The 27,305-nt window shown below is 43.1% G+C and overlaps 2 protein-coding genes across 3 annotated transcripts in view; one reads left to right on the plus strand and one right to left on the minus strand.

Annotated features, from left to right (window-relative positions):
* The first annotated feature begins 6,484 nt into the window (after positions 1-6,484).
* On the plus strand, positions 6,485-9,642 carry C18H6orf52 (chromosome 18 C6orf52 homolog). Of its 2 annotated transcripts, none has more exons than XM_028478454.1 (4): positions 6,485-6,555; positions 6,767-6,965; positions 8,760-8,805; positions 9,424-9,642. In XM_028478454.1, the coding sequence occupies exons 1-4, from the start codon at positions 6,485-6,487 to the stop codon at positions 9,579-9,581; spliced, it is 474 nt and encodes a 157-aa protein (XP_028334255.1). In that variant the 3' UTR covers positions 9,582-9,642. The 2 variants fall into 2 exon arrangements, with proteins under 2 accessions (XP_028334255.1, XP_007100266.2); XM_007100204.3 differs by having other exon boundaries at positions 6,785-6,965.
* A 5,557-nt stretch (positions 9,643-15,199) lies between these two features.
* Positions 15,200-27,305, minus strand: part of LOC102980967 (N-acetyllactosaminide beta-1,6-N-acetylglucosaminyl-transferase) — a 45,835-nt gene continuing 33,729 nt past the window's right edge. The window contains exon 3 of the mRNA XM_055079475.1: positions 15,200-15,261. Coding sequence (XP_054935450.1) covers positions 15,218-15,261 — 44 coding nt within the window. The 3' untranslated portion in view covers positions 15,200-15,217. The remainder of the gene's footprint in view (positions 15,262-27,305) is intronic.

Here is a 27,305-nt window from a genome sequence, read left to right on the forward strand (position 1 = left end):
CTTGTCTCTTAGGACATTTGTTCACCGGTGTTCTGAATCGTCAGTCTGTGTTTTACTCAGGTTGGTTTTAATTGATGCTGGTTTGGATACCGTAGAAATGATTTCATTTTGGTTGCTGTGGTTGTCACTGCAGCGCAAGGAAGCCTTGTCTTCTGTGTGCTTTGGCGACTCCATGTGTAAGGACACCTCAGGCACTAGAATGCTGAAGTCCAGCTCATTCGCAGCCTCTTGGAAACCAGTTTCACTGTTTGGCAATAGAGGCACACGTGAGAGAGCGTGCGGGCTGGGTCCCAGACCACCGCAATGACATGTCATACGAGTTCTTTGTTTTCCCAATGTATATAAAACTTAGGTTTGTATTATACTGTAGTCTATTAAGTGTGCAATACCATTATGTCTAAAAAATGCACATTCCTTAATTTTAAAACACCTTATGGGCTTCCCTGGTGGCGCAGTGGTTGAGAATTCGCCTGCCGATGCAGGGGACACGGGTTCGCGCCCCGGTCCGGGAAGATCCCGCGTGCCGCGGAGCGGCTGGGCCCGTGAGCCATGGCCGCTGAGGCTGTGCGTCCGGAGCCTGTGCTCCGCAACGGGAGGGGCCGCGACAGTGAGAGGCCCGCGTAGCACAAAAAAAAAAAAAAAATGATACAAAAACACTTTATTGCTGAAAAGTGCTAACCATCATTTGAGGCTTCGGCAAGTCTTAGTAGTAATAGCAAAGATCACTGATTACCGCACAAAATAGAATAATAATGAACAAGTTTGAAATATTGCGAGAATTACCAAAATGTGACACAGATGAAGGAATCAAACGCTGTGGGAAAAATGGTGCTGATAGACTTGCTCCATGCAGACTTGCCACAAACCTCGATTTGTTTAAAAAAAAAAAAAAAAAAAGCAATATCTGTAAAGAACAATAAAGTGAAGTGCAAAAAACGAAGTATGCCTGTAATTCCTTCCCTTTGGGCTAGTTATCTCATTACGTTACCAAAACACACAAGTTGTTTTACTATTTATTTTCCTATTTACTGCTTGTTAGTTCTTCTGGTGGTTCTTCCGCCAGAGAACCACTAAAGTCAGAGGAATGTGAATTGCTGGAGTGGTTGCCCCAGGGCATGGGACAAAGAATGAGTAAGCAGGGGCTTCCCTGGCGCGGTGGTTAAGAATCCGCCTGCCAATACAGGAGACACGGGTTCGAGCCCTGGTCCGGGAAGATCCCACATGCCGCGGAGCAAGTAAGCCCGTGCGCCTAGAGCCCGTGCTCCACAAGAAGAGAAAACACCGCAATGAGAAGCCCATGCACCGCAATGAAGAGTTAGGCCCCGCTCGCCGCAACTAGAGAAAGCCCACGTGAGCAACGAAGACCCAACACAGCCAAAAATAAAGAGAAATTTTTTTTAAATGAGTAAGCGGGGCATTTCTTGAAGTCTCGTATTTTGTCTTTAAATGTGTGACTTTTTACATATCTTTATTTTAATGGGAAGTCATAGTCTCTCATCCAGAAAGAAAAAAAAAACTTTTTTCTAAAACTGTGTTTCAGAATCGTGTGTTTTATGTATTTTGTTGCTTCTGAAATCCCCCTGGTGCCCTGCCTCATCACCCCAGCGAAGTCTCAACTGCTGTTTGAGAAGAATTAGTTCTCATTTGAAATTAATTTTAATGTATCATGATAACAGGATAATTACTATGGTCAGCATCTTTTGCCAGATTGTCAGATTTTATTTTATTTTTTTAATTAATTTTTATTGGAGTATAGTTGAGTATCTGTCACATTTTAGAGAAGAAACTTGTGGGTTTTGCTCCAACCAGGATTCTTTTAGAATCTAGTTGGTTCTAGAATGAAAACCATAATTGCAAGCGACATAAACATAACTCAAAATGGTTTACTCCTTTTCTTTCTTTGTTTACTGTTAAAAATTAGTGAAACCAATCATAGAGCTTAAAAGACCTTAGAGCATCTAGTCAAGGGGTTCCTAATCTGGGGGAGTTCATGGATAAGTTTTTGGGCCTCTGAATGCCCTGAAATTATATGCAAAATTATGTATGTACATTTATGGAGGAGAGCATTGATAAAATTTTACTACATTTTCAAAAAGATTAGTGCCTCTAAAGCTAAAATAAAAAAAAAATTTTTTAATAAAAAAAAAAATAAAGCTAAAATACTCTAATCCAGTCTGAGGTTATAAATGCTGAAGTAGGTCCAGAACTCTTTCCACACACCTAAGTAACAGTAGACCCTGGTGTTCCTGCTGCCTTTTACGTTTCCTTGGGCTCCGACGTTCTCTTTAACGGAGAAGAAAAGTGGTTTTTCGTTGTCTAAAGAAGAACACACAATACAATATCATATATCTGCTCAACTGGATTCAAACTGAGCATACTTCCTGCCAAACCTCCTGTTCTCTTTCCAAACTCAGGACATGAAAAGCCATTCAATCTCGTCCTTGTGAAAACAGCAGTTGCCAAGAAACAGCCAACACTCCAGGGATCATTAACTCTAAAGCGCAACAGGATTTCTAGCTTTGCATTTAAATTATTGATAGAAAAGCTTCTTACACTTGAGCCATGCATTGATTTATTCATTCACTCAAGAAATATTTATTGAGTACCCGGCTTTGGTTCGCTAAAGAAAATAGAGCCAGTTTTCCTTTTGGGGGTGAGGGGGGTGATAAGGTGGATATACCGAGCTAAAAGCAAGATACAGTGGAGAGAAATCAGCCCTGTTAGAAATATCATGTGCGTCTAACATTCCCTCTTAGTTACCTTCTCTTCACAGTGTGACAGGTAGCAAGTCTGTTAAATTTGGGGACTCCACCGAGCTTGCATGTGCTTGTATTCTCAGAGGACTTTGGTCCCCTCTGCGTGTGGAGCAGAGTGTGGGCTGCTTCCTCTGGACACCAGCCTGATAGAAATTTGCTTCACCTGCTTCATGGGAACAATCCCGGTGAGCTTTGAGAGGTTTGCACTTGTGGCTGAGGTCAAGGAAAGATTCGTGAACTCTTCCTTGTCACCACCATCTAAAAATCGCCTGAATGTCCATCTTCATCTCTGGAGCCTTGCTCATGGCCTTCGGTGCCCCGGCTCCTGCCGTCTTCCTGAGTGGGTTCAACATGCCCCATTGACCTCCCCTACAACCCCAGCCTCCTTACCACCTTGTCTGAAAGTTCAACTCCCACATTCCTTTCCAACTACAGCCCCACCCCTCTCACGCATTCATAGCCAAAATTCTGATCTTCTTTCCAAAAAAAATAAAGTCAGTCCTAAAATAAGAGGACCAAAAAAAGATATTAACGTTTTTATGAAAGAATCTTAACTGATATGTTGAATTTGATTTCTAAGCTGCTCCAGTATTTAAGAATTTGTCTTTTTCTAAAAAATACAACAAACTCATGAATATAACAAAAAAAAGAAGCAGACTCACAGATACAGAGAACAAACCAGTGGTTACTAGTTGGGGGGGGAGGGTACAAACTATTAGGTGTAAGACAGGCTCAAGAATGTATTGTACAACACAGGGAATATAGCTAACTGTAAATGGAAAATAACCTTTAAAAGTTGTATAAAAAATTTTTAAAGACAGCAGAAACAAAATATTTTTTGTGTGTGTGTGGTATGCGGGCCTTCCTCTGTTGTGGCCTCTCCCGTTGCGGAGCACAGGCTCCGGACGCGCAGGCTCAGCGGCCATGGCTCACGGGCCCAGCCGCTCCGCGGCACGTGGGATCCTCCCAGACCGGGGCGCGAACCCGGTTCCCCTGCATCGGCAGGCGGACGCGCAACCACTGCGCCACCAGGGAAGCCCCAACAAAATATTTTTTTTTAAAAAGGAATTGTTTTTAACCTTATATAACTTAACAATAGTGGCTTAAACAAGACATTTATTTATTTTTTTGGCCATGCTGTGCAGCATGCAAGACCTTAGGGCCTGTAACCAGGGATGGAACCTGTGCCCCCTGCATTGGGAGGGCAGAGTCTTAACCACCAGGCCGCCAGGGAAGTCCCAAGATACTTGTTTCTTAAATGAAAGGCATCTGGAGGTAGGTTGGTCTAGTGCTGGTACTGGGACCCCCGTCATCAGGGACCCAGCTCTGTTCTCTCCTTAAGATCCTGTGTTTTGGGAATCCCCTGCGGTGCAGTTGTTAGGACTCAGCGCTTTCACTGCCAAGCACCCGGTTTCAATCCCTGCTTGGGGAACTAAGATCCCGAAAGCCGTGCAGCCAATTGAAAAAAAAAAAGATCCTGTGTTTGGTTGTGTGACTTCTTCCTTCATATCACCTCATAGGCCAAGAGAGGTGCAGTTATTTTGTCTTCAGCCGTCACATCCGAAATCTCAACACTAGGCCTGGGGGAAGGGGTGGGGACAGACAGGCCTCCTCCCAGCTAAGCAACCTTCTTCTGCCTCTACGCTGTCCTCAATCCCCTTGTGATAGTTCGATTTACACTTTATTAGCCAGACTTTGGCCACCTGGACGCGAGGCCTGTTGCTACCTCCAAATAAAATCCGGGTTCTGTTATTTTTTTTTAATTAATTTATTCATTTTTGGCCGCACTGGGTCTTCGTTGCGGTGCGCGGGCTTCTCATTGCAGTGGCTTCTCTTGTGGAGCACGGGCTCTCCGCACGTGGGCTTCAGTAGTTGCGGCTCGCGGGCTCTAGAGCGCAGGCTCAGTAGTTGTGGCGCACGGCCTTAGTGGCTCCGTGGCATGTGGGATCTTCCCGGACCAGGGCTCGAAGCCGCTCCGCGGCACGTGGGATCCTCCCAGACCGGGGCGCGAACCCGGTTCCCCTGCATCGGCAGGCGGACGCGCAACCACTGCGCCACCAGGGAAGCCCCCGAACCCACACTTTAAACAGGCTCAGGTAATTTGAGCCCGCACTAAAGTTTAGGAAGCACTGCTTTGTCATGCTTTAAAAAAACAAAACAAGAAAATACACAGAATCACAGAAATATTTATTTAAAACTTTTTCCTGCACTTGCATTAAGCTAGAGGGCAGGTGGGTTCTTAACCACTGTGCCACCAGGGAAGTCCCGGTGTTCTGTTATTAAGGAAGAAAAGGAAACCAGATATTGGGTGACCCCCTAGCGATGTGTGCACAGCTGCTAATCAATAACATCTCTCTTGAACACGGGGAGATTCACCAGAGTATAAACTCCACTGTATCACTAATGCCAGGCACCCACCTTGTATATAGGAGGACCTCAGTAAATGATGGGTGAATGATTGAATGATTTGAATTCAACATGATGCTTATTTTTCACATTACAGGTAAATATAGCCTCTACATTAAGCATCTGAACAGTGGAAGAGTTATCAACAAGCTACGAGGAAATGGCCAGACCCTAAGTGTCCTTGTTTAGACTCAAAAGTTATCTTCTTGGGCTCCCCTGGTGGCGCAGTGGTTGAGAGTCAGCCTGCCGATGCAGGGGACGCGGGTTCGTGCCCCGGTCCGGGAAGATCCCATATGCCACGGAGTGGCTGGGCCTGAGCCATGGCCGCTGAGCCTGCGCATCCGGAGCCTGTGCTCCACGACGGGAGAGGCCACAACAGTGAGAGGCCCGCGTACCGCAAAAAAAAAAAAAAAAAAAAAAGTTATCTTCTTACATGTTGACATTTTGTGTAGCCTTGCTACTTAAAGTGCCTGGGAGCTGGCTGGAAAGGCAGAATCTGAGGCTCCACTCCAAATCTATGGACTCCGAACCCACATTTTTTTTTTTTTTTTTGGTGGTATGCAGGCCTCCCTCTGTTGTGGCCTCTCCCGTTGCAGAGCACAGGCTCCGGACGCGCAGGCCCAGCGGCCATGGCTCACGGGCCCAGCCGCTCCGCGGCATGTGGGATCCTCCCGGACCGGGGCGCGAACCCGGTTCCCCTGCATCGGCAGGCGGACGCGCAACCACTGCGCCACCAGGGAAGCCCCCGAACCCACACTTTAAACAGGCTCAGGTAATTTGAGCCCGCACTAAAGTTTAGGAAGCACTGCTTTGTCATGCTTTAAAAAAACAAAACAAGAAAACACACAGAATCACAGAAATATTTATTTAAAACTTTTTCCTGCACTTGCATTAAGCTAGAGGTGTGTGTGTGTTTGTGTGTGCATATTATTGTAGGGGGTAGGGTGGAGACTTCTGCGTGCTTCTCAGTTGCCCAACTCACGCTCCCTCTCTGGTGCCTCCGCCGGAACCTCCCCCTTCCGGCTGGCTTTCCCGGGCCTGACAGTTGCGGGGGCGGGCAGGCAGCTCAAAGCCCGCGGAAGCTTGCAGGAGTTTCCCCAGGTGACCCCAATACACTCCTTCCCAACCCCACCCACTCCTTAACCCACATGAAAGTCAAGGAATTAAGTTCCTGGCCGAAATTGACACGGCAGGTAATTCCTATCCCTGAGGCAGCTGTAAGAGTTTTTGTGGGGCTGAGCGGGTTTAGACCAGGAGCTGGAATTTTTGATGCAGGGGTCAAAAGTGTGGATTTCCGATCGTTTTATCAAGTGTCTGGATAAATGGCTGAACAAGAGAGTTTTGCAGGTTTCGGCATAGCGCAACAAAATAATTATTACTGGTACTGGCAAAGGTGAGCTGATTTTTCCTACTCTGAACGAAAAGGAAGACCGATAGTGTTCTGTTTCTTACACGATTTGGCAGTTTACAAACTGTTGCTTTGAAAATAGGTGTGCTTAAAACAGTGAAAGCGGAAATCATCCTTACTTGTAACGTCTGGGAAAGAAGAGGGAGTCCTGGGTTTTTGAGTGATTCTGACTTCATTGGTGATGTCATTCCTGTCCTTTCCCTTCTGCTCTTAGAGTGAAGCCAGACTTCCATTCCTGCCAGGGTTACCCCTTTGGCAACTGGTACCAGCAACAGCACAGCTGTTATCCTCCTTCTGGCTATAGCTGTGGCCATGGAACGGATGGAAATGGACCCAACCTTTATTCTGTGCGTGAGACCTCCGGATACCCAGTTGAAACTTCGCTTACACCCAAGGTATCTCTCCCTGGCATTAATACTGGGTGGTGTAGGTGCCCCCTATGCAAACATCTTTTTCCTTTCCTCACGCTTCCAGATCCTCTCATTCAAATTCCCACAGCCCTGGCTTCTCCTCCCTAATTTAGCACCAGAGAGTAAAAGCTGATGACCTGAGACATTCTGACTTGCAAACAATTTCAGTCCTCACTGTTTTCCAAAAATAAAATAATAGGTTGGTGAAGTCTGTGTGGGAATTCTTGCGACTGAATTGTGGCTTAGCATCGTTCAGTAGATTTTACCCTTAAACACTTAAAATTGGACAAGAGGTACTTTTTTTTTTTTTTTTTGCTGTAGCAGCAAACATTAACACATTTTAATTTTTCGATGACTAAAGTAACGTATTTCTTTAAAAGAGGTATTGGAGTAAGAGAAAGCCTCCACCACCCCACTCTCTTCCCCGTTCCATCCCCACTTCGAAGAAAGCATTGTTCAAGTGGATCTATGGCCTCTAGATTTTCCCTTCTACTCTCACTAAATCACTGTGAATGGGCTTAATTTCTCTTTGGGGAGTTCAGGGCGCCTTGGCTAGAATGGACAGTGTCGGATAGGCTTACTAGTTTGTTCCTTGCTTGCTGCTGTTATGTTGCACTAGGAGAGCTTTCTTTAAAAGTTGCCTATTTGGATGTGCTGTGATTTTAGCTCATCACTTATCGACTGACATTTTAAATGTTTTCGGTGCTTTAACAAACTTCCTTTTACCTCTTTTCAAGAATTTGAGTGTTTTTTGGCTAAGGGAAAAATTCTAGAAGGGGAAGTTCTCGATTAAAGGATACGACATTTAAAATCTTAAACAGCAAGCTTCTCTCCAAAAAGCCTGCCTGAGCTTACACCTTCCATGGATGGTATGGCTTGCTTCTCCATGTTTCAGTGTGTGATTAGCCAGTCTGACAGGTGAGGTGAGATTGCTAGCCGGTCTGACCCTGGCGTCAGCTGTATGTCCTTGACAAAGGCAGGTTCCCAGCTGGTGCCTGCAAAGAGGAGTTGTAAAAACTTGCATTGCCCCAGGAGAGCCCGCAGAGTCTGGAGTAACTAACCAGGATTTATTTTGGGAGTGCTTCTGGAATTTACTTCTTTCCTTATGTAAGAAGATAATTGATTGGTTTGCTTTTCTGTAGCCTCTGCACTTCCTTAAGCATCGACTGTCCTGGTCCTTAGCTGAGATGTGGGGTGCGGGGGTGTGATTAGAAGGCCACGAGGGGTATGTGCTCATGGAGACTTTGCAGATTGGCACCTGGAAGGAAGGGCAGAGCTCCAGGTGGAGAGCTGGGTACCTATTACAGTACCTGTGGAGTCTGATGCCAGGGTCCCTGCTGTCTGGTTCCTCGCCCAGGCCCCAGGATGCCAGTTAGTTCCCCGAAACTTCAGAAAAGCCAGACGCCTTTGTCTGATACTCCTCCTTTGTGACTTTTCTTCTATGGATGCGGTTCACCCATTGCACTTTTATCATTTAAAGGTTCTTTTAATCAAGATTCAAAGTATGGGCTTCCCTGGTGGCGCAGTGGTTGCGCGTCCGCCTGCCGATGCAGGGGAACCGGGTTCGCGCCCCGGTCTGGGAGGATCCCACGTGCCGCGGAGCGGCTGGGCCCGTGAGCCGTGGCCGCTGGGCCTGCGCGTCCGGAAAAAAGATTCAAAGTAAAGTTGATCAAAAGGGAGTTTAGTGTATATTATTTTTGAGAGCTAAATTCTTCCAAGAAAGTGAGTAACGCTTTAAGTAAAATTAGTTTTTTCTTAAAATACTGATTTTCATTGTAGGAAACCACAGCTCTGGCTGAAAACCAAGATGAAGATTCACTAGAAGGTAACAGAAACCTTCTGTTGCCCTCGTTGAAAACAAAACTAACCCCTTTTCCAGGTTCCTCATTCACTCAACTGGCTAGAAACTGAGAGACCCTACTGGAGAATTCCAGTGTAGGTCTCCCTCTGTTTCTGAATTAATTGCCATAAACAGTTTATTCACTTATATCAATCTGTTAACTAAACAGATAAAGCAGCATGCTTATTTTTCAAAGCCCTGTCGTAGGGATTTAGTTCCGGGTCCCTCTTTGGCATTGTTTCTGCCCAAGTCCTCATGCTACAAACTCAAGACTCATCCTCGACCCTTCCTTTCTCTTTTGCTCCAAGTTTAATGCATTTCCAAGTCCTGTCCGTTCATCTCCACATTATCTCTCAATCCCATCCATTTTCTCCATCTCTTCCACTATCTAGACGCTCACTGAGTCTGGTAGCACTACCTTTTTAGCTTCAATTTCTATTTTTAAGTCTTATTGAAAGTAAACACACAATTTAAAACATTTAACATTAAATGTCTGCAATATTTCCTGCTAATGTTTTTTTAAAAGCTCTAATTTTAAGCCATTTCTAATGTGTGTCCTGTAAAACTGTATTTTTTTTTTATATGTGTTATCGGCTTCTGCAGATCCAAATCTTCATTTGAATATTGAGGAGTTAAACAAAGAATTTATGGTGGAAAGTGAAGAACTCTATGACTCTCTCATGAATTGCCACTGGCAGCCTCTGGATACAGTTCACTCTGAAATCCCAGATGAGAGCCCCCAAAAACAAGATGTTCATTAAGCTACCCAACTATCACATTAATTGTATCTTGTTTCGTTTTTGTTAAAAAAAAAAAAAAATTCCCCCAGGAACGTATTGGATTCTGTATGCAAATGCAGACTTCCAAGACTTAAATGTGATTGAGATGAGAGAACATAATGTAAATAAATTTTACCAGCACATTCATTTCCAGAAGTGTGGTTACATTATGGTTTTGTTTGTTTGTTTTTTCATTTATTGGCTGTGCCACGAAGCATGTGGGATCTTAGTTCCCCACACAGGGATCGAACCCGCGCCCCCTGCATTGGAAGCACGGAGTCTCAACCACTGGACCGCCAGGGAGGTCCCAAGTATGTTATATTATGTAAGTGCCAGAAGAGGTCGCAGAACTATCATGGTAGAACAGGCTGCACTGTTAAGACATTTGAAAATAGGTTTCCTAACACAACATTGTAAATCAATTTTTTAAAAAAGATAATAGGTTTAATATGAGATGGGCCTGACCTGAACTGATGGTGGCATTAGCTACTCTGATATAATTTGCTGCATTCTTCTATTCACAGACAATACAAGCCTTCTCACCTGCATCTGGTATAGAAAAATGTAAATTAGAACTAGATGTTTGATTTCCCTTTCCTGACCCTCAGGCTCTCTTATGAGAGAACTAGACAGCAGAAGACGGTGGAAACTCACTTGTCACAGTTGAATCCTCAGCATGGAAAAAGTGTGCTTGATCAAAACAGATTATCAGCCTTCTAAGATAGAGGAATTGGACTCCCATAAACACCAGTTCTGAAACTTCAATGCATATGTTGACTGTGTCTCTTATAAAATATGAGTTGTTTTTTTTTTTTTGGTCCTGAAGGTAAACGCCGTGTCCTGTTTATTGCTTTGCCATGGATGGGTACTTAAGGAGACCCCCGGGACTGATCTGAGTGACCTGAGGGCCTGAAGACTTGTTACTTAGGTTAGTTAACCAGACTCTGTCCAGAGACTTCTGTTCTGAGAGTGTTTAATACATGCTAATCCTTGTCCCAACGAGGCTCAAAGAGCTGAATCCAACAAGGAGAGCTGGACGGACTGCAGCCTCTGTAAAGGAGCCTGTCCTGCCCTATAGCGTAGGACAGGGTTTCTCAGGCTTGGCATTACTGAAATTTTGCGCTGGACACTTCTTTGCTGTGGAGGCTGTCTGTGCAATGTCCTGACCTCTACCACGACACTCCAGTAGCCTGCCATACCCCAGTTATAACAACCAAAATGTCTCCAGACATCGCCAAGTGTCCCTTGCGGGTAGAATGTCCCCAGTGGAGAACCACTGGAATAGAGCAATGAATCTCAAACCTTAGAGTGCATCAGAACTGCCTGGAAGGCTTGTTAAAACACAGATTCAGTAGGTCTGCATGGGACCTGAAGATTTCAGTTCTAAGAAGTTTCTAGGTAATGCTGCTATTGACGGTACAGTTGCCACACTTTGGGAACCACTGGCACTGGGAAATTCCTAACTGGTTCAATCTAGTTCTACCTGGGACAATGGTAAGGTTCTCCATTCATGTTCCCCATCCCAAAAGAAGGTGTGCAAGGCCCCACTTTCCTACAGAGCCCTGACCTGTTCAGGTATCCATCCTCCGCATACAGCCATGTACTTTGGGGGCCAGCATCATGTCTGGCTCCAGGGAATGGCTCTTGTGTGATCTGAGACACATGCAGTGGTCCCAATCCTCTTGCTAGAGATTGGTTTCGGTAGAGACATATGATAAAATTCTGGCTAATGAGATGTGAGGAGAACGTTTCCTCATTTTTTAAAAGGAGAAACAAAAGACAGATACCTTCTCTTTCTGTGGACATTAGGTTTAGATATAATGCTCAGTACTGTTGCAGCTACCTTGTGACTGTTAGGAGAACAAACTGAAGGCAGTGCCGATCAACTGGAAATGGCAATGAAGGAAGGTGGAAGGAAACTGGATCCATGATAACGGCATTGAGCTGTTGAATTAGCTAACCCTGGAGTCTCTGTACGTCTAGGCTTGTTATGTATGATAATGTATTTTTTTAAACATCTTTGTTGGAGTATAATTGCTTTACCATGTTGTGTTAGTTTCTGCTGTATAACAAAGTGAGTCGGCTATAAGTATACATATATCCCCATATCCTCTCCTTCTTGCGTCTCCCTCCCACCCTCCCTATCCCACCCCTCTAGGTGGTCACAAAGCACCGAGCGGATCTCCCTGTGCCATGCGGCTGCTTCCCACTAGCTATCTGTTTTACCTTTGGTAGTGTATATATGTCCATGCCACTCTCTCACTTCGTCCCAGCTCACCCTTCCCCCTCCCCGTGTCCTCAAGTCCATACTCCACGTCTGCGTCTTTATTCCTATCCTGCCCCTAGGTTCGTCAGAACCATTTTTTTTTTTAGATTCCATATATATGTGTTAGCAAACAGTATTTGTTTTTCTCTTTCTGACTTACTTCACAATGTATTTTCTTACTCTTTAATCCACTCTGAATTTTTGTAATTTGTAGCAGAAGTATCCTAACAGATCCAGCTGGCATGTGCAAAGACCTTGGTGTCCTTGAATCAAAAGGAGACCAGTCAGTGCGTCTAGAGCTGTATAATATGGTAGCCCCATGTGGCTATTGAAATTCAAAAAAAATTTTTTTGGCACGCTTCATTGCTTGCAAGATCTTAGTTCCCTGACCAGGGATCGAACCCAGGCCCCTGCAGTGGAAGCACAGAGTCTTAACCAGTGGACCTCCAGGAAATTCCTGAAATTTAAATTTTAATTAATGAAAATTAAAAATTCAGTTTCTCTCTTACACTAGTCACATTTCAAGTGTTTAATAACCACATGTGTCTGGGGCTACCGTATTAGCCAGTGCAGATTACAGAACATTTCTATCACTGCATAATGTTTTATGGTATAACACTGGCCTAGAGCATCAGAGGAAGAGGCCTGAGGTGAGGTGAGAGCAGGGTTTCTCAGTTGTGTTCATTACAGCTCCCTTTCTGGAGACCTTTAGACACCTTTCCCCCAACCATCCCCCACCCCCCATGAAATGTTAATTCCATAGCTATTCTATATACTCTGTATCTGTGTGGTTTTTTTTATTTGTTTGCTTTTTGTGTATCTGTGTTTTACACATTGAAAAGTTCATTCCCTTTCTTCACTCTCCAGAACCAATTTTTGCCTCCTTGGGGAAGATATTTGCCCCTGTTGAGAATGCTTGGGTTAGTGTGTTAGTCACGAACAAGTTCAGGCAGGAATTTTAGGTCACCGTAAAGAATTTGGATTTTATTAAAACTGTATTGGGAAGCAACTAAAGGACTCTAAGGTGGGGACTCACTGGTCTGTTTTTTGTCTTTCGACTATCACTTGGCTGCTTCATGGGGCACAGCTTGGAGGGAGATGGCAGCAGAGGTGGGGAGACCAGTAAGGAAACTTGCAGCTGCCCTGGGAGAGAGGCTGGAGGTTCATCCTGGGGTCGTAGCTGTGGATTTGGAGAGAGGGGGAGAAATTTGAGGTACCTTTTGGAGATGACACGGCAGCTCTTAATAATTGTAGTGAGACAGATAGGAGGCATCTAGAATTACCCCAGGGATTTTTGGCTTGAGTAATGGCATGGACAGTGGTTCCATTGACTGAAGTGGAGAAAACTGGGAGAGCAGTAGGGTGGCGAGGGTTGTTATGGATGCGTTAGAATGGAGATGCCTGTTAGCCATTGGGCAGGGACTGCTGGAACCTTCTGAGATTTATCTACTCCACCAGTGTCTTTTTTTTTTTTTAATAAATTTATTTATTTATTTTTGGCTGCGTTGGGTCTTCGTTGCTGCGCGCGGGCTTTCTCTAGTTGCGGCGAGCGGGGGGCTGCTCTTCTTTGCGGTGCTCGGGCTTCTCACTGGGGTGGCTTCTCGTTGCGGGGCATGGGCTCCAGGGCACGCGGGCTTCAGTAGTTGTGGCACGTGGGCTCGGTAGTTGTAGCTTGCAGGCTCAGTAGCTGTGGCGCATGGGCTTAGTTGTTCTGCGGCATGTGGGATCTTCCCTGACCAGGGATCAAATGCGCAGGCCCAGCGGCCACGGCTCACGGGCCCAGCCGCTCCGCGGCACGTGGGATCCTCCCGGACCGGGGCGCGAACCCGCGTCCCCTGCATCAGCAGGCGGACTCTCAACCACTGCGCCGCCAGGGAAGTCCCTCCACCAGTGTTTTGATTCCACCTCTGCTGGAAGCTTGCAGGAGTGAGGAATCCTTCCCTTTCTACCTTCTCAGCCAGATGTGGGCCGTGACTGAGACAGCTGTACCAGGGGACCCACCGAGAGAGAACCTTGTTATATGCATGTCTTATCTAACCAGAGTAGCCTCTACTAGGAGGGAACAGGCTAAAGGAAGAGCTTCTGTAGAAATTGAACAAATGGCAGGACAGGCTTTGCACCTTTATTCTTTAAGTTCGAAGTACCAAAATGATGGGGACTTCTTAATATTAGAGAAAAAAACCCTAGTGGACATACTATGAATGTGGTCCTAGCTGCATGCTCTGTTATCCCTAATCAGGCTTTCATAATACCTAACCTCCCTTGCTGAGGTTCCTCTTTCTATTTGCCCAACCCAAAGCAGAGAGGGATGGGATTTTTTTTCTAGTGCTCTTAAGGCAGTTACATTAGTGGCCCCAGGTGAGTGGCTGTGCCCTTGTGCAGTGCCTTCTTACGCTGATGCAAGGCTTGACCATGTCGACCTGCTTTAGCCAAGGGACCATCGGCAAATGTGATGCAAACAGGGACCTGATAAGCACTTTCACACCGGGGTTTTTCTCTTTTGGGACACTTCCACCATCACGTGAAGAAGCCCACTCAAGCCTAAGGATAAAAGGCCATATGGAGGAGAACAGAGGTGCCCTAGGAAATAGCCAGTAGACAGCCGCACTCACTGTCCGTTGACTGTAACCCCATGAGTGATCCCAGGTGAGACCAGCAGGGGGGCCCAGCCCATAGTGTTGATCCTATTTAACCCGCCTTAAAAAGATTACACTATGGTTTGGCAGTGAAATGAAAAGGGCACAGACAGGTCAACAGGGCAAAAATTTGAATTTAGTGGGGCAAATGTTTGTCATTAGAGAAATGACCACAAATCCATGTTTTCTTACATATTTTGTTGTAAATAAATAACCAATTTGTTTCATTTATATCAGTCTTGTGTATAAATAAAAAGGAAAATATGGTTTTAAAAATATGTGTCTAAATGGAGCTAGAACAGAGGTTGGCTGGATAATAAAGATTTTTGTCCATGCTGTCTTTGACCCAAGTGCTCAAGTCTTCCAGAGGAAGTATGGTGCAAAACAGCCCTAGACTACAGGTGAACCAGTGAGCTTGGCTGTGTTCCAATCAAACTTTATTTATAAGAACAGATGACAGGCTGGATTTGGCCCACGAGCTGTAGTTTGCCAACCCCTGTCCTAGAAGAACCCCTTTAAAAAGTTTTAAGTAGAAATTTTAAGTGGTAAGAAAACATTGTCATAGTTTAATTGGCAAGGTTTGTGTTTCTCAGTGATAAAAAAAAATTACGGGGCTTATCATCAGCGGTATTTCAGATTCAGTAAAACACAGTGTATGAGAATTCCCTGGCGGTCCGGTGGTTAGGACTCGGTGCTTTCACTGCCAGGGCCCGGGTTCAATCCCTGGTTAGGGAACTAAGATCCTGCCAGCTGCATGGTGCTGCCATAAAATAAAATAAAATTAAAATTAAATTAAATGCACAGCCATAAAATAAAATAAATACAGTGTATAGGTATATAAATGTGTAAGAAATACCAAGGCTTGAACCCGTGTCCCCTGCACTGGCAGGCGGACTCAACCCCTGAGCCACCAGGGAAGCCCCCATCGTTTCATTTTTAAATATGGCATCTTAATATGCAAACAAAAGAGGAAGGAGTTAATTTCAAAGAAAGACCAGTTCTTTAAATTTTAGAAATCAAACTTTATGAAAAACTTGCTCTTCCTTTCTTCTCATTTTGCCAAGGACCAGTGAGACTTTGTCACACAGTGGCATTCTCCGTGGACCAACCTTGGACAGGGGTTGGAAAACCGAATCATGAGAAATCTGGTAAGTCAGTCCTCTCTGTCATCCTCCACTTTCATGAAGCAACAGGAAGGAGTGTAGACTCAGAGCAAGGGTAGCCAATCAACCTGTGACCTACTTTGTATTTCCTGCAAGCTGACTATGGTTTTTACATTTTACATTTCTACATTTAAAGTGTTAAAAACAAAAAACAAAAGCAAAAAAAAACACCACAAAAACAAAGAATATATGACAGAATCCATATGTGGCCGGCAAAGCCTAAAATATTTATTTTCAGGCCTTTCGTAGAAAACGGTTGCTGGTTCTTGGTGTAAATGGCTGGGACATACCAATAAATATCAAAAACAATTGAAGAAAACTGAAACATGAAAGAGAAACCCCCAATTCAATAAAGAGAAGCACTACCACCTAAGAAAACAGTTAATAAACAAAAGAAAACTGAAGTAAAACTATAGAGACATGCAGTTTTGGGTCCTTATACTTGCAAATTAGTACTAGGGTCAGCTTGTAAAATTCTGTTAAGAATTCTGCAATGGGCTTCCCTGGTGGCGCAGTGGTTGCGAGTCCGCCTGCCGATGCAGGGTACACAGGTCGGGAGAGGCCACAGCAGAGGGAGGCCCGCATACCAAAAAAAAAAAAAAAAAAAAAAAAAGAATTCTGCAGGGAAAACCTCTATAGTTTATCTGAAGTTGTTTATGACCATATCACTATTTGCTATTATTAACCTCTAAGAATTTTTTGTCCTTAACAAATGTGTACCCATAGTTTAGCAACAAGGCCACTACAGTAAACCTGTCAGTGCCAGGTACATTGTGTGTATGTAAGTTTCTGAGATGGTCTCTGTAGTAGATGGCTACTTCAAATTTATTTCTTGAATGATACAATTATATTAACTTTTTCTCTTATTTTGTAACCTTTGGACATTCTAACTTGAAAGACTAAATATAGATTATAAAATGAATGTGGAAATTTCAAAAAAAAAAGAATTCTGCAGTGATTTTTATTGGAACTGTATGGAATTTATAAATTAATTGGGAGATAATTATTTAATTCAATTAAAATATTGACTCAATCCATGAAAATAGTATAACACTCCATTTTTTTAAATAATTATTTCTTTTTTTAAAAAAATTAGTTATTTATTTTTGGCTGCATTAGATCTTCGTTGCTGCACACGGGCTTTCTCTAGTTGCAGCGAGCAGGGCTACTCTTCGTTGCAGTGCGCAGGCTTCTCGTGGTGGTGGCTTCTCTTGTTTTAGAGCGTGGGCTCTAGGCGCTCAGGCTTCAGTAGTTGTGGCATGCAGGCCCAGTAGTTGTTATAGCACTCCATTTTTAAGTGTTTTATAAAATTTATAAATTTATATGTTAAAGTCTGTACATCTTTTGTTAGATTTACCCTTATTAATTTATGGGTTTTTATTATTGCTTGAAATATTCTTTGCTGGTATATATAAACACCATTCACTTATATATAATGATCTTATATTCAGCAACCAGCTGATTTTATTTACTAATTCTAGCATCTTTCCTATAGGCTCTTAGCTTATTTACCTTCTAGACAATCACACTGTCTGAAAATAATGGCAAATTAATTTCTTTTCCAATTCTTATACAAGTTTTTTCTTTTTCTTACCTTATTCAGGTGACTACAATTTCACTGAAAATGTTGAATATAGGATTGGTAGTGGACATCCGTACTACAGACTTTAAAGGAAATCCTTCTGAGATTCCACCATTAAGAGTAATGTGTTTGCAAACAAAATTAAAAATAAAAAAAATAAAAATAAAAAGAATAATGTGACTAAAAACAGAACTACCACATGACCCAGCAATCCCACTACTGGGCATATACCCTGAGAAAACCATAATTCACAAAGGTACATGTACCACAATGTTCACTGTAGCACTATTTACAATAGCCAGGACATGGAAGCAACCTAAATGTCCATCGACAGGTGAATGGATACAGAAGATGTGGCACATATGTACAATGGAATATTACTCAGCCATAAAAAGGAACGAAACTGAGTTATTTGTAATGAGGTGGATGGACCTGGAGTCTGTCACACAGAGTGAAATAAGTCAGAGAGAGAAAAATACCGTATGCTAATGCACACATATGGAATCTAAAAAAACGGTACTGGTGAACCTAGTGGCAGGGCAGGAATGAAGATGCAGAGATAGAAAACGGACTTGAGGACTCAGTGGGGGAAGGGGAAGCTGGGATGAAGTGAGAGAGTAGCACTGACATATATACACTACCAAATGTAAAATAGATAGCTAGTGGGAAGCTGCTGCATAGCTCAGGGAGATCATCTGATGCTTTGTGTCCACCTAGAGGGGTGGGATAGGGAGGGTGGGAGGGAGATGCAAGAGGGAGAGGATATGGGGATATATGTATACTTATAGCTGATTCACTTTGTTGTACAGCAGAAACTAACACAGGATTGTAAAGCAATTATACTCCAATAAAGATTTTTAAAAAAAGAATGTGTTTGCAGTAGGTTTTTTGGTAGGTAGTTATAAATTCAGCTTATCTGTGAGTTTTCTCATTTAGCCTCATCTCCTTTGTGTCTTTGGAACCAAACCAGGTTCATAGACATTCTTACTGCCTGTCCAGGCACCTTGGACTCATTAGTGTAAAAAAGAGAAGGCTTTCTGGTTTTATACCTCTGAGAATATCCCCTCACCTTGCAGAAATCTTCTTCGCTGGCTCTTTTGGAGATTTGTAGAAATACGCATCTCCTGTCTGTTTCCTCTCACATGCAACAGTATTCCATCTTTGCTGCTTTGGAAACCCTTCTGCATGCTTTGTGGTTTAGAGTTTCAATTTCTCCTAGTTTCATCAAAGTTAGAGTTTCTAGTTCTCATTCTCCTTGTGGCTTTTGCATATCATCCATGAAAGGAGATTACTAAGCACTTTATTGATGTCTTCCAAAGAATCACAACAGATTCTTATCAGAAATTTACAAGCTGAGGGACTTCCTTGGTGGCTCAGTGGTTAAGAATCTGCCTGCCAATGCAGGGGACATTAGTTTGAGCCCTGGTCTGGGACGATCCCACATGCCACGGAGCAACTAAGCCCGTGCGCCACAACTACTGAGCCTGCGTGCCACAACTACTGAAGCCCATGCGCCTAGAGCCCATGCTCCGCAACAAGAGAAGCCACTGCAATGAGAAGCCCACGCACCGCAACGAAGAGTGGCCCCTGCTCGCTGCAACTAGAGAAAGCCCGCGCACAGCAATGAAGACCCAACGCAGCCCCCCAAAATTAATTAATTAATTAATTAAACATAAAGTTACCATGATTAAGACTTTATAAAAAAAAGAGGCATACATTAAAAAAAGAAAGAAATTTACAAGCTGATCCTAGAGAGATCATGGTTTTGACTAGATTGATAAGTGTTGATTATGAAGGATAAATAAGGTTTCTGCTGTACTCAAAGGGCAGAGAGGATTATGCTTGGAACTTGGCTTGTGGTACCACCATGTCCAGGGGTACAAGTTTATAGGAGCTCAGTTCCACCTTATGCACAGCTGTGCCATGAAGGTCAGAGTTCCTTCAGAAATGATGACTTCAGTCATATCACCAAGATGAAGCTTCAGCAAGTGAGGTTTTGGGTGTTTTTGTTTTGCTAGTTGGTTGGCTTTTTGGTAACTTTTCATGTTAATATATTTTCGTACTTACAGAAAAGCTGAAGTAATAGTACAAGATCCCCCAATTGTTTGTATATGTTCCATTTGCTTTACTATTCTGTGTGTATGTGTCGTGTACATATTTTGAACCATTTGAGGGTATGTTGGAGACATCATGCTACCTTACACTCTAAACACCTTGGTACTTCCTAAGTAAAAAGAATTTTTTTGTATAATCAGGAAATTTGAAATGGACACAATAGTATTATCTAATCCATAATCTGTATGCTATTTTTTTTCTATTTTCCCAGTAATGTCCTTTATAGCTTTCCTTTACACCTCCAGTTTAGGATCTAATCCAGGATCATGTGTTGCATTGATTTTCATTTCTCATTAGTCTCCTTTAATCCAGGACCATGCTAGTTATTTTCTACAATGTTGATCAATTTGGGTTTGTTTGATGTTTTCTCATGACGACAAATTCAGTTTATTCAGTTTAGGGACACCACTAAAGTGAGGTTATGTCCTCAGTGCTTTCTATCAGATTGACATGAGTCAATCTGTCCTAGTGTTATGTAACTTTTTATGTAACTTATATCCCAATGTAACTTTTTTTCCCCCGGCTGTGCAGCACCACTTGCAGGGTCTTAGTTCCCCGACCAGGGATCGAACCCGTGTCCCCTGCACTGGAAGGGCAGAGTCCTAACCACTGAACCACCAGGGAATTCCCAGTGATGTAACTTTGATCACTTGATTAGATGATGTGTTTAGGCTTTTTTTTCACTGTAAAGTTACAATTGAATGCTTAAAATTAATAAGTAATCTATGGGGAGATATTTTGAAACTATGTAAGTATTCTGTTCCTTGTCAAACTTTCACCCATTAGTTAAAGCAACCACTCATGATTTCCTAAGTCCATTATTCCTTCTGTATTTATTTGTTGGTCTTTTACCATAAGAGCTTTCCCTTCTCCTCCATTTAGGTGTGTATATATGCATGTATGGATTTATGGACTCTTAGTTATTGAATTACAACCTATTACTATCATATTTATTTGGATGCTCAAAGTGTCCCAGATTAGCCAGCAGGAGCCTCTTCAAGGTGACTTCTGTGCCTTTTGACATGTTCTCATTATTCTCCGAGCACTACCCTAATTTCTGGTGCTACACTATGTTGCAGACTTATACGTTCCCTGCCCAAGCGCGGGAACCAACTTTTTCTTCAAGGATCTCTTGACTCGCTGGATTTTCAACAAAGCCAAGAAATACATTGGTAAAGGCAAGTCTCAACATCCAACTACAGTCTTCGTGATCAATTGCTGAGAGCAAAACTGTAGTCTCAAAATCTTCCATCTATGGAGAGGTCTTGCCTGACAGCCTAATCTAGGGGAAACCCACTCTCTCCACATCTGTTGACCTCTGTCACTTCACCCTGTTTTATTTTCTTCACAGTGTAACACTTAATCACTACCTAAAATTATCTTGTTTGTTGACATATTTTTGTAATTTTTCTATCCCTTCAACTACGATATAAAGGATCTGCCAGTCTTAATACATGGCTGTGTACCCAGAACCTGAAACTGGCACAGGGCATGTGTTAAATAGAGAGAGGAATGGGTGGAAGCTTCCTGCTCAAAAAAATCCTATGAAAACACAACAATATTTCTTTACCCCCATTTTATACTGTGGAAGTTTTTCAAATGGCATTTGCCCAGATTCCCACCAATCCCTTAGAAAAATTTCTTGATCACATATCCAGGTAGGAAAATTTCCATGTATGGTAATGACTACAACATCAGTGCTTTAGTAAATTTCCTCGATTTTCAAATATTTCTCTACCAGCCTACATGTATTTGGGTCACTCTGTTGCTTTTTGCAGTTGTTCTCCCCCAAGAATCTCATGTTATTACTGTGGTTATTTTTTAAACCATCATTTTTCCACTGGGTCATCTCTGATACACAGCCATGCAGTTGGAAAGTCTAATTCGGGTACTTCCTGCTGAGTCCTCTGTGAAAGCCACCGTGGAATGCTAATCATGGAGTTATTAGGCCTCACCTGCTCAGAGTTATATGGCAGGGGATCACAAAAGGTGTTAAGCACCGGAGTTGCAACGTGCGGACCTGGCAGTAATCAGTGCTTTTCCTCCTTGCTCTTCACGACCCATTACACCTATTTAGCAAAATCCTAAGAAAATGAATCTAGAGTTTCCCAACCAGTGATCTGTAAGACGCAGGACACATTTTAACGGCCCTACCCCTGCTGCCTTCCCACCATTTTCTTAGTGACGTGACTATGGATTTTCTCTCCTCCCCCATCCTTTTCTTTTATCTCATTTCCATAGTCTAGAAGAGAGAATGTACAGAGTTTTCCTTTGCGTGGAGCAATTTTCACCTGTAACTATCACGTGAGACCAGTCCCTTGCTGTCATGTGGTTTAATGTGATGGCACTACACGTTACTGGGACTCACCTTACCCATCTGGTCTGTCCTGTGCAGAGGTGAAAGTCACCTGACTCCGACTCGCAACACACCGCCAGCATAGAATTAAAAACCAAACAAAACTGGTTTTGATCATTGAACTTTGGTTTTGTAAGATGTTAACGTTAGAAGTTGGGTGAAAGGTCTACAAGAATTCTCTGTACCATTTTTGTAACTTTTCTCTGCAGTCTAAAGTTATTCTAAAATAAAACCTTTTAGAAAGCCATCGAAACCTTCCATTGTTGCCTTGTGTACAGCTGATGCCCTGAAGCTCACTAATAATTAATTCACTTTAATAGAAATAAATGGCTTGAAGTTCATAAATAATTCACTTTCACCTTGCACTAACTTTTTCAACTATTTCTCCTAACAGCCTCAGCTCCTGATCACAAGCCTGAGATTCACTTTTACAGTTTGACACATGATGCTGGCCACTGGTTTCTGAATTTTGCCTTCTTTTCCTAAGAACCCTTTTGTTTGGGACCATTCAGCCCCCAGTAGCCCTCCCAAGAGGTAGGTCAGGCTTCCTGGGCTGGCTCCCAAGGACTCACCAAAGTCATTCTTGCCGACAGCCAGCACGGAAGCCCACCACTTTCAGAGCTTGTAGGCGTTCCTCGTGGAAACGTGAGCATGGTCAGCGTCATCTCTTACCCTCCTCCTTTCAGAGATATCACTGTTAGTCTTCTTTCCGAGGTCAGAACTTGGCCCTGGGAGGTTGACCTCCAGTGTCTTTCCATTGGCTTGACCTCTTAAGCCCTTAGCCGTCCTGGCCAGAAGAGGGAGTAGTCACAACAGGAAACTCCTAGCTCTGGCATTAGTCTCCCAAACTCCAGTTATTTGCTTGGTCTGTTCAAGTGAATCTCTGCTCCTGTTTCCCACTTGGCATAGACTGCTATCCTCAATTATTTTTTATTATTATTAGTTATTTATTTACTTGGCTGCACCGGGTCTTAGTTGTGGCACGAGGGATCTTCATTGCTGCATGTGGGATCTTTAGTTGAGGCATGTGGGATCTTCAGTTGCGGCATGTGGGATCTTTAGTTGCAGCATGTGGGATCTTTAGTTGCGGCATGTGGGATCTAGTTCCCTGACCAGGGATCAAACCCAGGCCCCCTGCATTGAGAGCACGGGGTTTTAACCACTGGGCCACCAGGGAAGTTCCTGCTATCCTAAATTCTTACTGTGTAAAAAGATTAACAGTGGTGACCTTTCCTTCTTATCTTTTGAAGTAATGTGTGCAAAGGAAAAAAATTTTTAAACCAAAGTCACTCATAATTCCATTAAGCAACAAAAAAGAGATCGCAACTGGGGTTTTAAAAAACATTAGAATCATAATATATTTTTATTTATACTTATTTTCTGGTATTCTGATCCTTAACTCAATAAAGGATATCTACCAGAAATCTACTTCAAACCTCCAACATCATGTACCAGAGTTAAACATGCCCTTTAATATTGGGAACAACTCAAGGACAGCTGCTATCACTGCTACCATTTAAAACTGTATTGCAGGGCTTCCCTGGTGGCGCAGTGGTTGAGAGTCTGCCTGCCGATGCAGGGGACGCGGGTTCGTGCCCCGGTCCGGGAGGATCCCACGTGCCGCGGAGCGGCTGGGCCCGTGAGCCATGGCCGCTGAGCCTGCGCGTCCGGAGCCTGTGCTCCGCAACGGGAGAGGCCACAGCGGTGAAAGGCCCGTGTACCACAAAAAAAAAAAAAAAAAAAAAAAACTATTGCAAATTTCTGCGTGTCAGAAGATAAGAAAAAGAAGGAAAAGGTAAAACTGTTATTTATTTTAAAGAATTTTTTATTTTTATTTTTTCAGATTCTTTTTCTTCATTGTTTATTACAAGGTATTGGATATAGTTCCCTGTGCTATACAGAAAATCTTGTTGTTTATCTATTTTATATATATTGTTATGTATTTGTTAATCCCTCCTAATTTATCCCTCTCCCCCTCTTTCCCCTCTGGTAACCATAAATTTGTTTCCTATGTCTGTGAGTCTGTTTCTGTTTTGTAAATAAACTCAGTTGTATTAATTTTTAGATTCCACAGATAAGTGATATCATATATTTGTCTTTCTCTGTTGGACTAACTCAGTATGATCATCTCAAGATTCATTCATGTTGCTGCAAATGGGAATATTTTGTTATTTTTTATTGTTGAGTAATATTCCATTGTATACATATACCACATCTTTTTTATTCTTTCATCTGTTGATGGGCATTTAGGTTGCTTCCATGTCTTGGCTATTGTAAATAGTGCTACTACGAACATTGGGGTGCATGTATCTTTTCAAATTAGAGTTTTCATCTTTTCTGGATACATGCCCAGGGGTGGGGTTGCTGGATCATATGGTAACTCTATTTTTATTTTATTTATTTATTTTTAAATTTTATTTATTTATTTATTTATTTATTGGCTGCGTTGGGTCTTCGTTGCTGTGCGAAGGCTTTCTCTAGTTGCAGCGAGTGGGAGCTACTCTTCGTTGTGGTGCGCGGACTTCTCATCGCGGTGGCTTCTCTTGTTGCGGAGCACGGGCTCTAGGTGCATGGGCTTCAGTAGTTGTGGCACGCAGGATCAGTAGTTGTGGCTCACGGGCTTCAGTAGTTGTGGCTCACAGGCTGTAGAGCACAGGCTCAGTAGCTGTGATGTATGGGCTTCATTGCTCCATGACATGTGGGATCTTCCTGGACCAGGGCCGAACCCGTGTCCCTTGCATTGGCAGGCGGATTCTTAACCACTGTGCCACCAGGGAAGTCCCTATTTTTAGATTTTAAGGAGCTTCTATAATGTTTTCCACAGTGGCTGAACCAATTTACATTCCCACCAACAGTGTAGGAGGGTTCCCTTTTCTCCACAACCTCACCAGCAATTATTATTTGTAGACTTTTTTGATGAAGGCCGTTCTGACCCGTGTCAGGTGATACCTCATCGTAGCAAAACTGCTATTTATAGGTTAGCACTAGAAAATGCAAGGTGTAACACATTGAGAAACTATTAGAAATAATAAAAAAGTTTAATAAAAGCCATGGACAGGATCAAGATCAAATGTTTTATTTTATGCTATCAATAGCAAAATAGAAACATACTTTAAAAATCCCATTCCCCAAAAGCACAAAGACCTCTGTATTTAAAATACATGGCAATAGAGAATTCCTTGGCAGGCCAGTGGTTAGGACTCCTCGCTTCCACTGCAGGGGGCGCGGATTCTAACCCTGGTCCAGGAACTAAGATCCCGCAAGCCAGGCGGTACAGCCAAAAGAACCAGAAACCAAAGACCAACCAAACAAAAAAAGGCAATAAGCATAACACGACACGTGCAAGACCTATATAAGAAAAACTATATTAGTGAAGGACATAGAAAAGGGCCTGAATAAGTAAGCATATGGATGGCTCAACATTGTCGAGGTATAATTACCCAAAGTTAATCAGTATGAATTCTGTTGCAAATTCCCAGCATGATTTTTCAAGGAATTTGACAAACTGTTTCTAACATTTGTCTAAAAGTAAATGAACAAGAAATAACGAAGAAAATGTTGAAAAAGAACAGTAAGAGATTCTGTCTTACCACATATCAGAGATCTACGATATTATTTTTTACAGTAATTTTTTTTTTTCTTTTCGGCTGCGCGGCATGCGGGATATCTTAGTTCCCCAGCCAGGGTTTGAACCCGTGCCCCCTGCAATGGAAGTGCGGAGTCTTAACTACTGGACCACCAGGGAAGTCCCTACAGTAATTTTTAATATATGGTTTTGGCACATGAATAGACCAAAAGATCAGTAGAACAGAACAGAGCCCAGAAGAAGAACCATAAACATATGAAACTTAATACGTGATCGTGTTGGCATTTTAAATCAATGGGGAAAGATAGTATTGGGATAATTGATTTTCTTTAACTGAGTAAAAATGTAAAACCTTATCTGAAATCATATGACAAAATAAGTTATAGATGGTATGAGTACTAAAGAGTTAAATGTGGGGAAATACTATGAAAGTTAAAGAAAATACGGGTGAATTTTTGTACCAGCTTTGCGGGGGAAACACATTACAGGTCAGGCTCTCCAGATACCAGGCTCTAAACTGGAGATTGGCGTGCAAGGGAACACTTCAGATTTCATACTTATGTGGGCGGAGAAGGAATCAAGATGCACAGAAAATTTGGACTGCGATGAGCTCACAGTAAGACCTCGGTCCACCCTCGAGAGAGCACACCAAGTTAAGGGGAGGGCATTGGGCCTCTACAGCCCCACGTCATGCAGGCACTGGGTGCAGGCTGACCCCAGATGGGATGTGTCCTTGGGTGAGGCCACGCTCATTGGCTGAGAGTAATTCCCAGAGGAGGTTGACAACTTCAGTCCTGGGGAGGTCCCATTTGTGCAGTGCAGCCTCCACGCTTGAGCAGCTTGGATCCATTTCTTCCTATAAGTTTAGGGAGCGGCTCCTCCAAGATCAGGTGAATGTCTTCTCTTGGGGAAACTTATGGAGGAACGCTTAGTGGAATGACCGACAGCCTCTACCATTGCAGCTGGTCTTGAAGCCGTAACTGATACCCAGGGTCTCCTTTTTCTCTTCCCCATTTCAGATTCCCCATATCCTTCACTAGCACCTCTGCTAGTCTGGATGGCCTACTTGGTGAAGTGACCCAGACCCTAATCGGAGGATCTGAGCCTCTAAGCATCGTGTACTTCTCAGGCCATGGCCACTGTACTTATTTCTCCTAAAACCTGAACAAGGGAACAGCAAGAGATGCTCGAATGGGGCATCTGGTATGCCAGGAAGTAAGAAAGTGTTCAAGAACTGCCCCCCCCCAGTGAGGGGGGTATGTCAAAGGGCCTCAGGAGCCAACTTAAAGGGCTACCCATGGCCAAAGCTGGAACGATTTGAGGAAAAAAAGGTAGTATTGGATTATAACCTAAAGTATAAAAGAAATATCCACGAGTCCATATTAATATTAATAAATGACTGAATAAATAAATACATTGGGGAAAAGAGACAAATCTCCTGTTCAGAGGAATTCCAAATAATTTATGTACATACTCTACTCTAAAAGAGGTGGAGTATGGGACTTCCTTGGCGGTCCAGTGGTTAAGAATCTGCGCTTCCACTGCAAGGGGCACGGGTTCAATCCCTGGTCGGGGAACTAAGGTCCCACATGCCAGCGGGGCGGCCATAAAAAATAATAAATAAATTTTAAAAATTTAAAAGTAAACAAATGAATAAATAAATAAACGAGTAAATAAAAGATGTACTATAACTGCCCATTCTTTATGTATGGGCTCGGAATAATGACTTCCTTCCAAAGACTGTTGTATGGAAAAAGGGAAAAGGAGTCACTTTACGGTGGAGAAACCTGAGAAACAGTACTTAAGCCGGGTGACCACGGCCAGCATCAGCTGTGATAAGCTAGGTTGATAGTGTGTACCCTTCATATCATGTGATGAAAAGGGTACTTTACCTCTGTGGTCTTCCTCCTCCAAACCCCCAAATTCAATCTAACCATGAGAAAAACATCAGCCAAAACCAATGGGTGGGGGGCATTTTGCAAAATCTCCAACCAGCACCCTT

This window comes from Physeter macrocephalus, chromosome 18 (assembly GCF_002837175.3).
Source record: "Physeter macrocephalus isolate SW-GA chromosome 18, ASM283717v5, whole genome shotgun sequence".
Lineage (NCBI taxonomy): Eukaryota > Metazoa > Chordata > Mammalia > Artiodactyla > Physeteridae > Physeter > Physeter macrocephalus.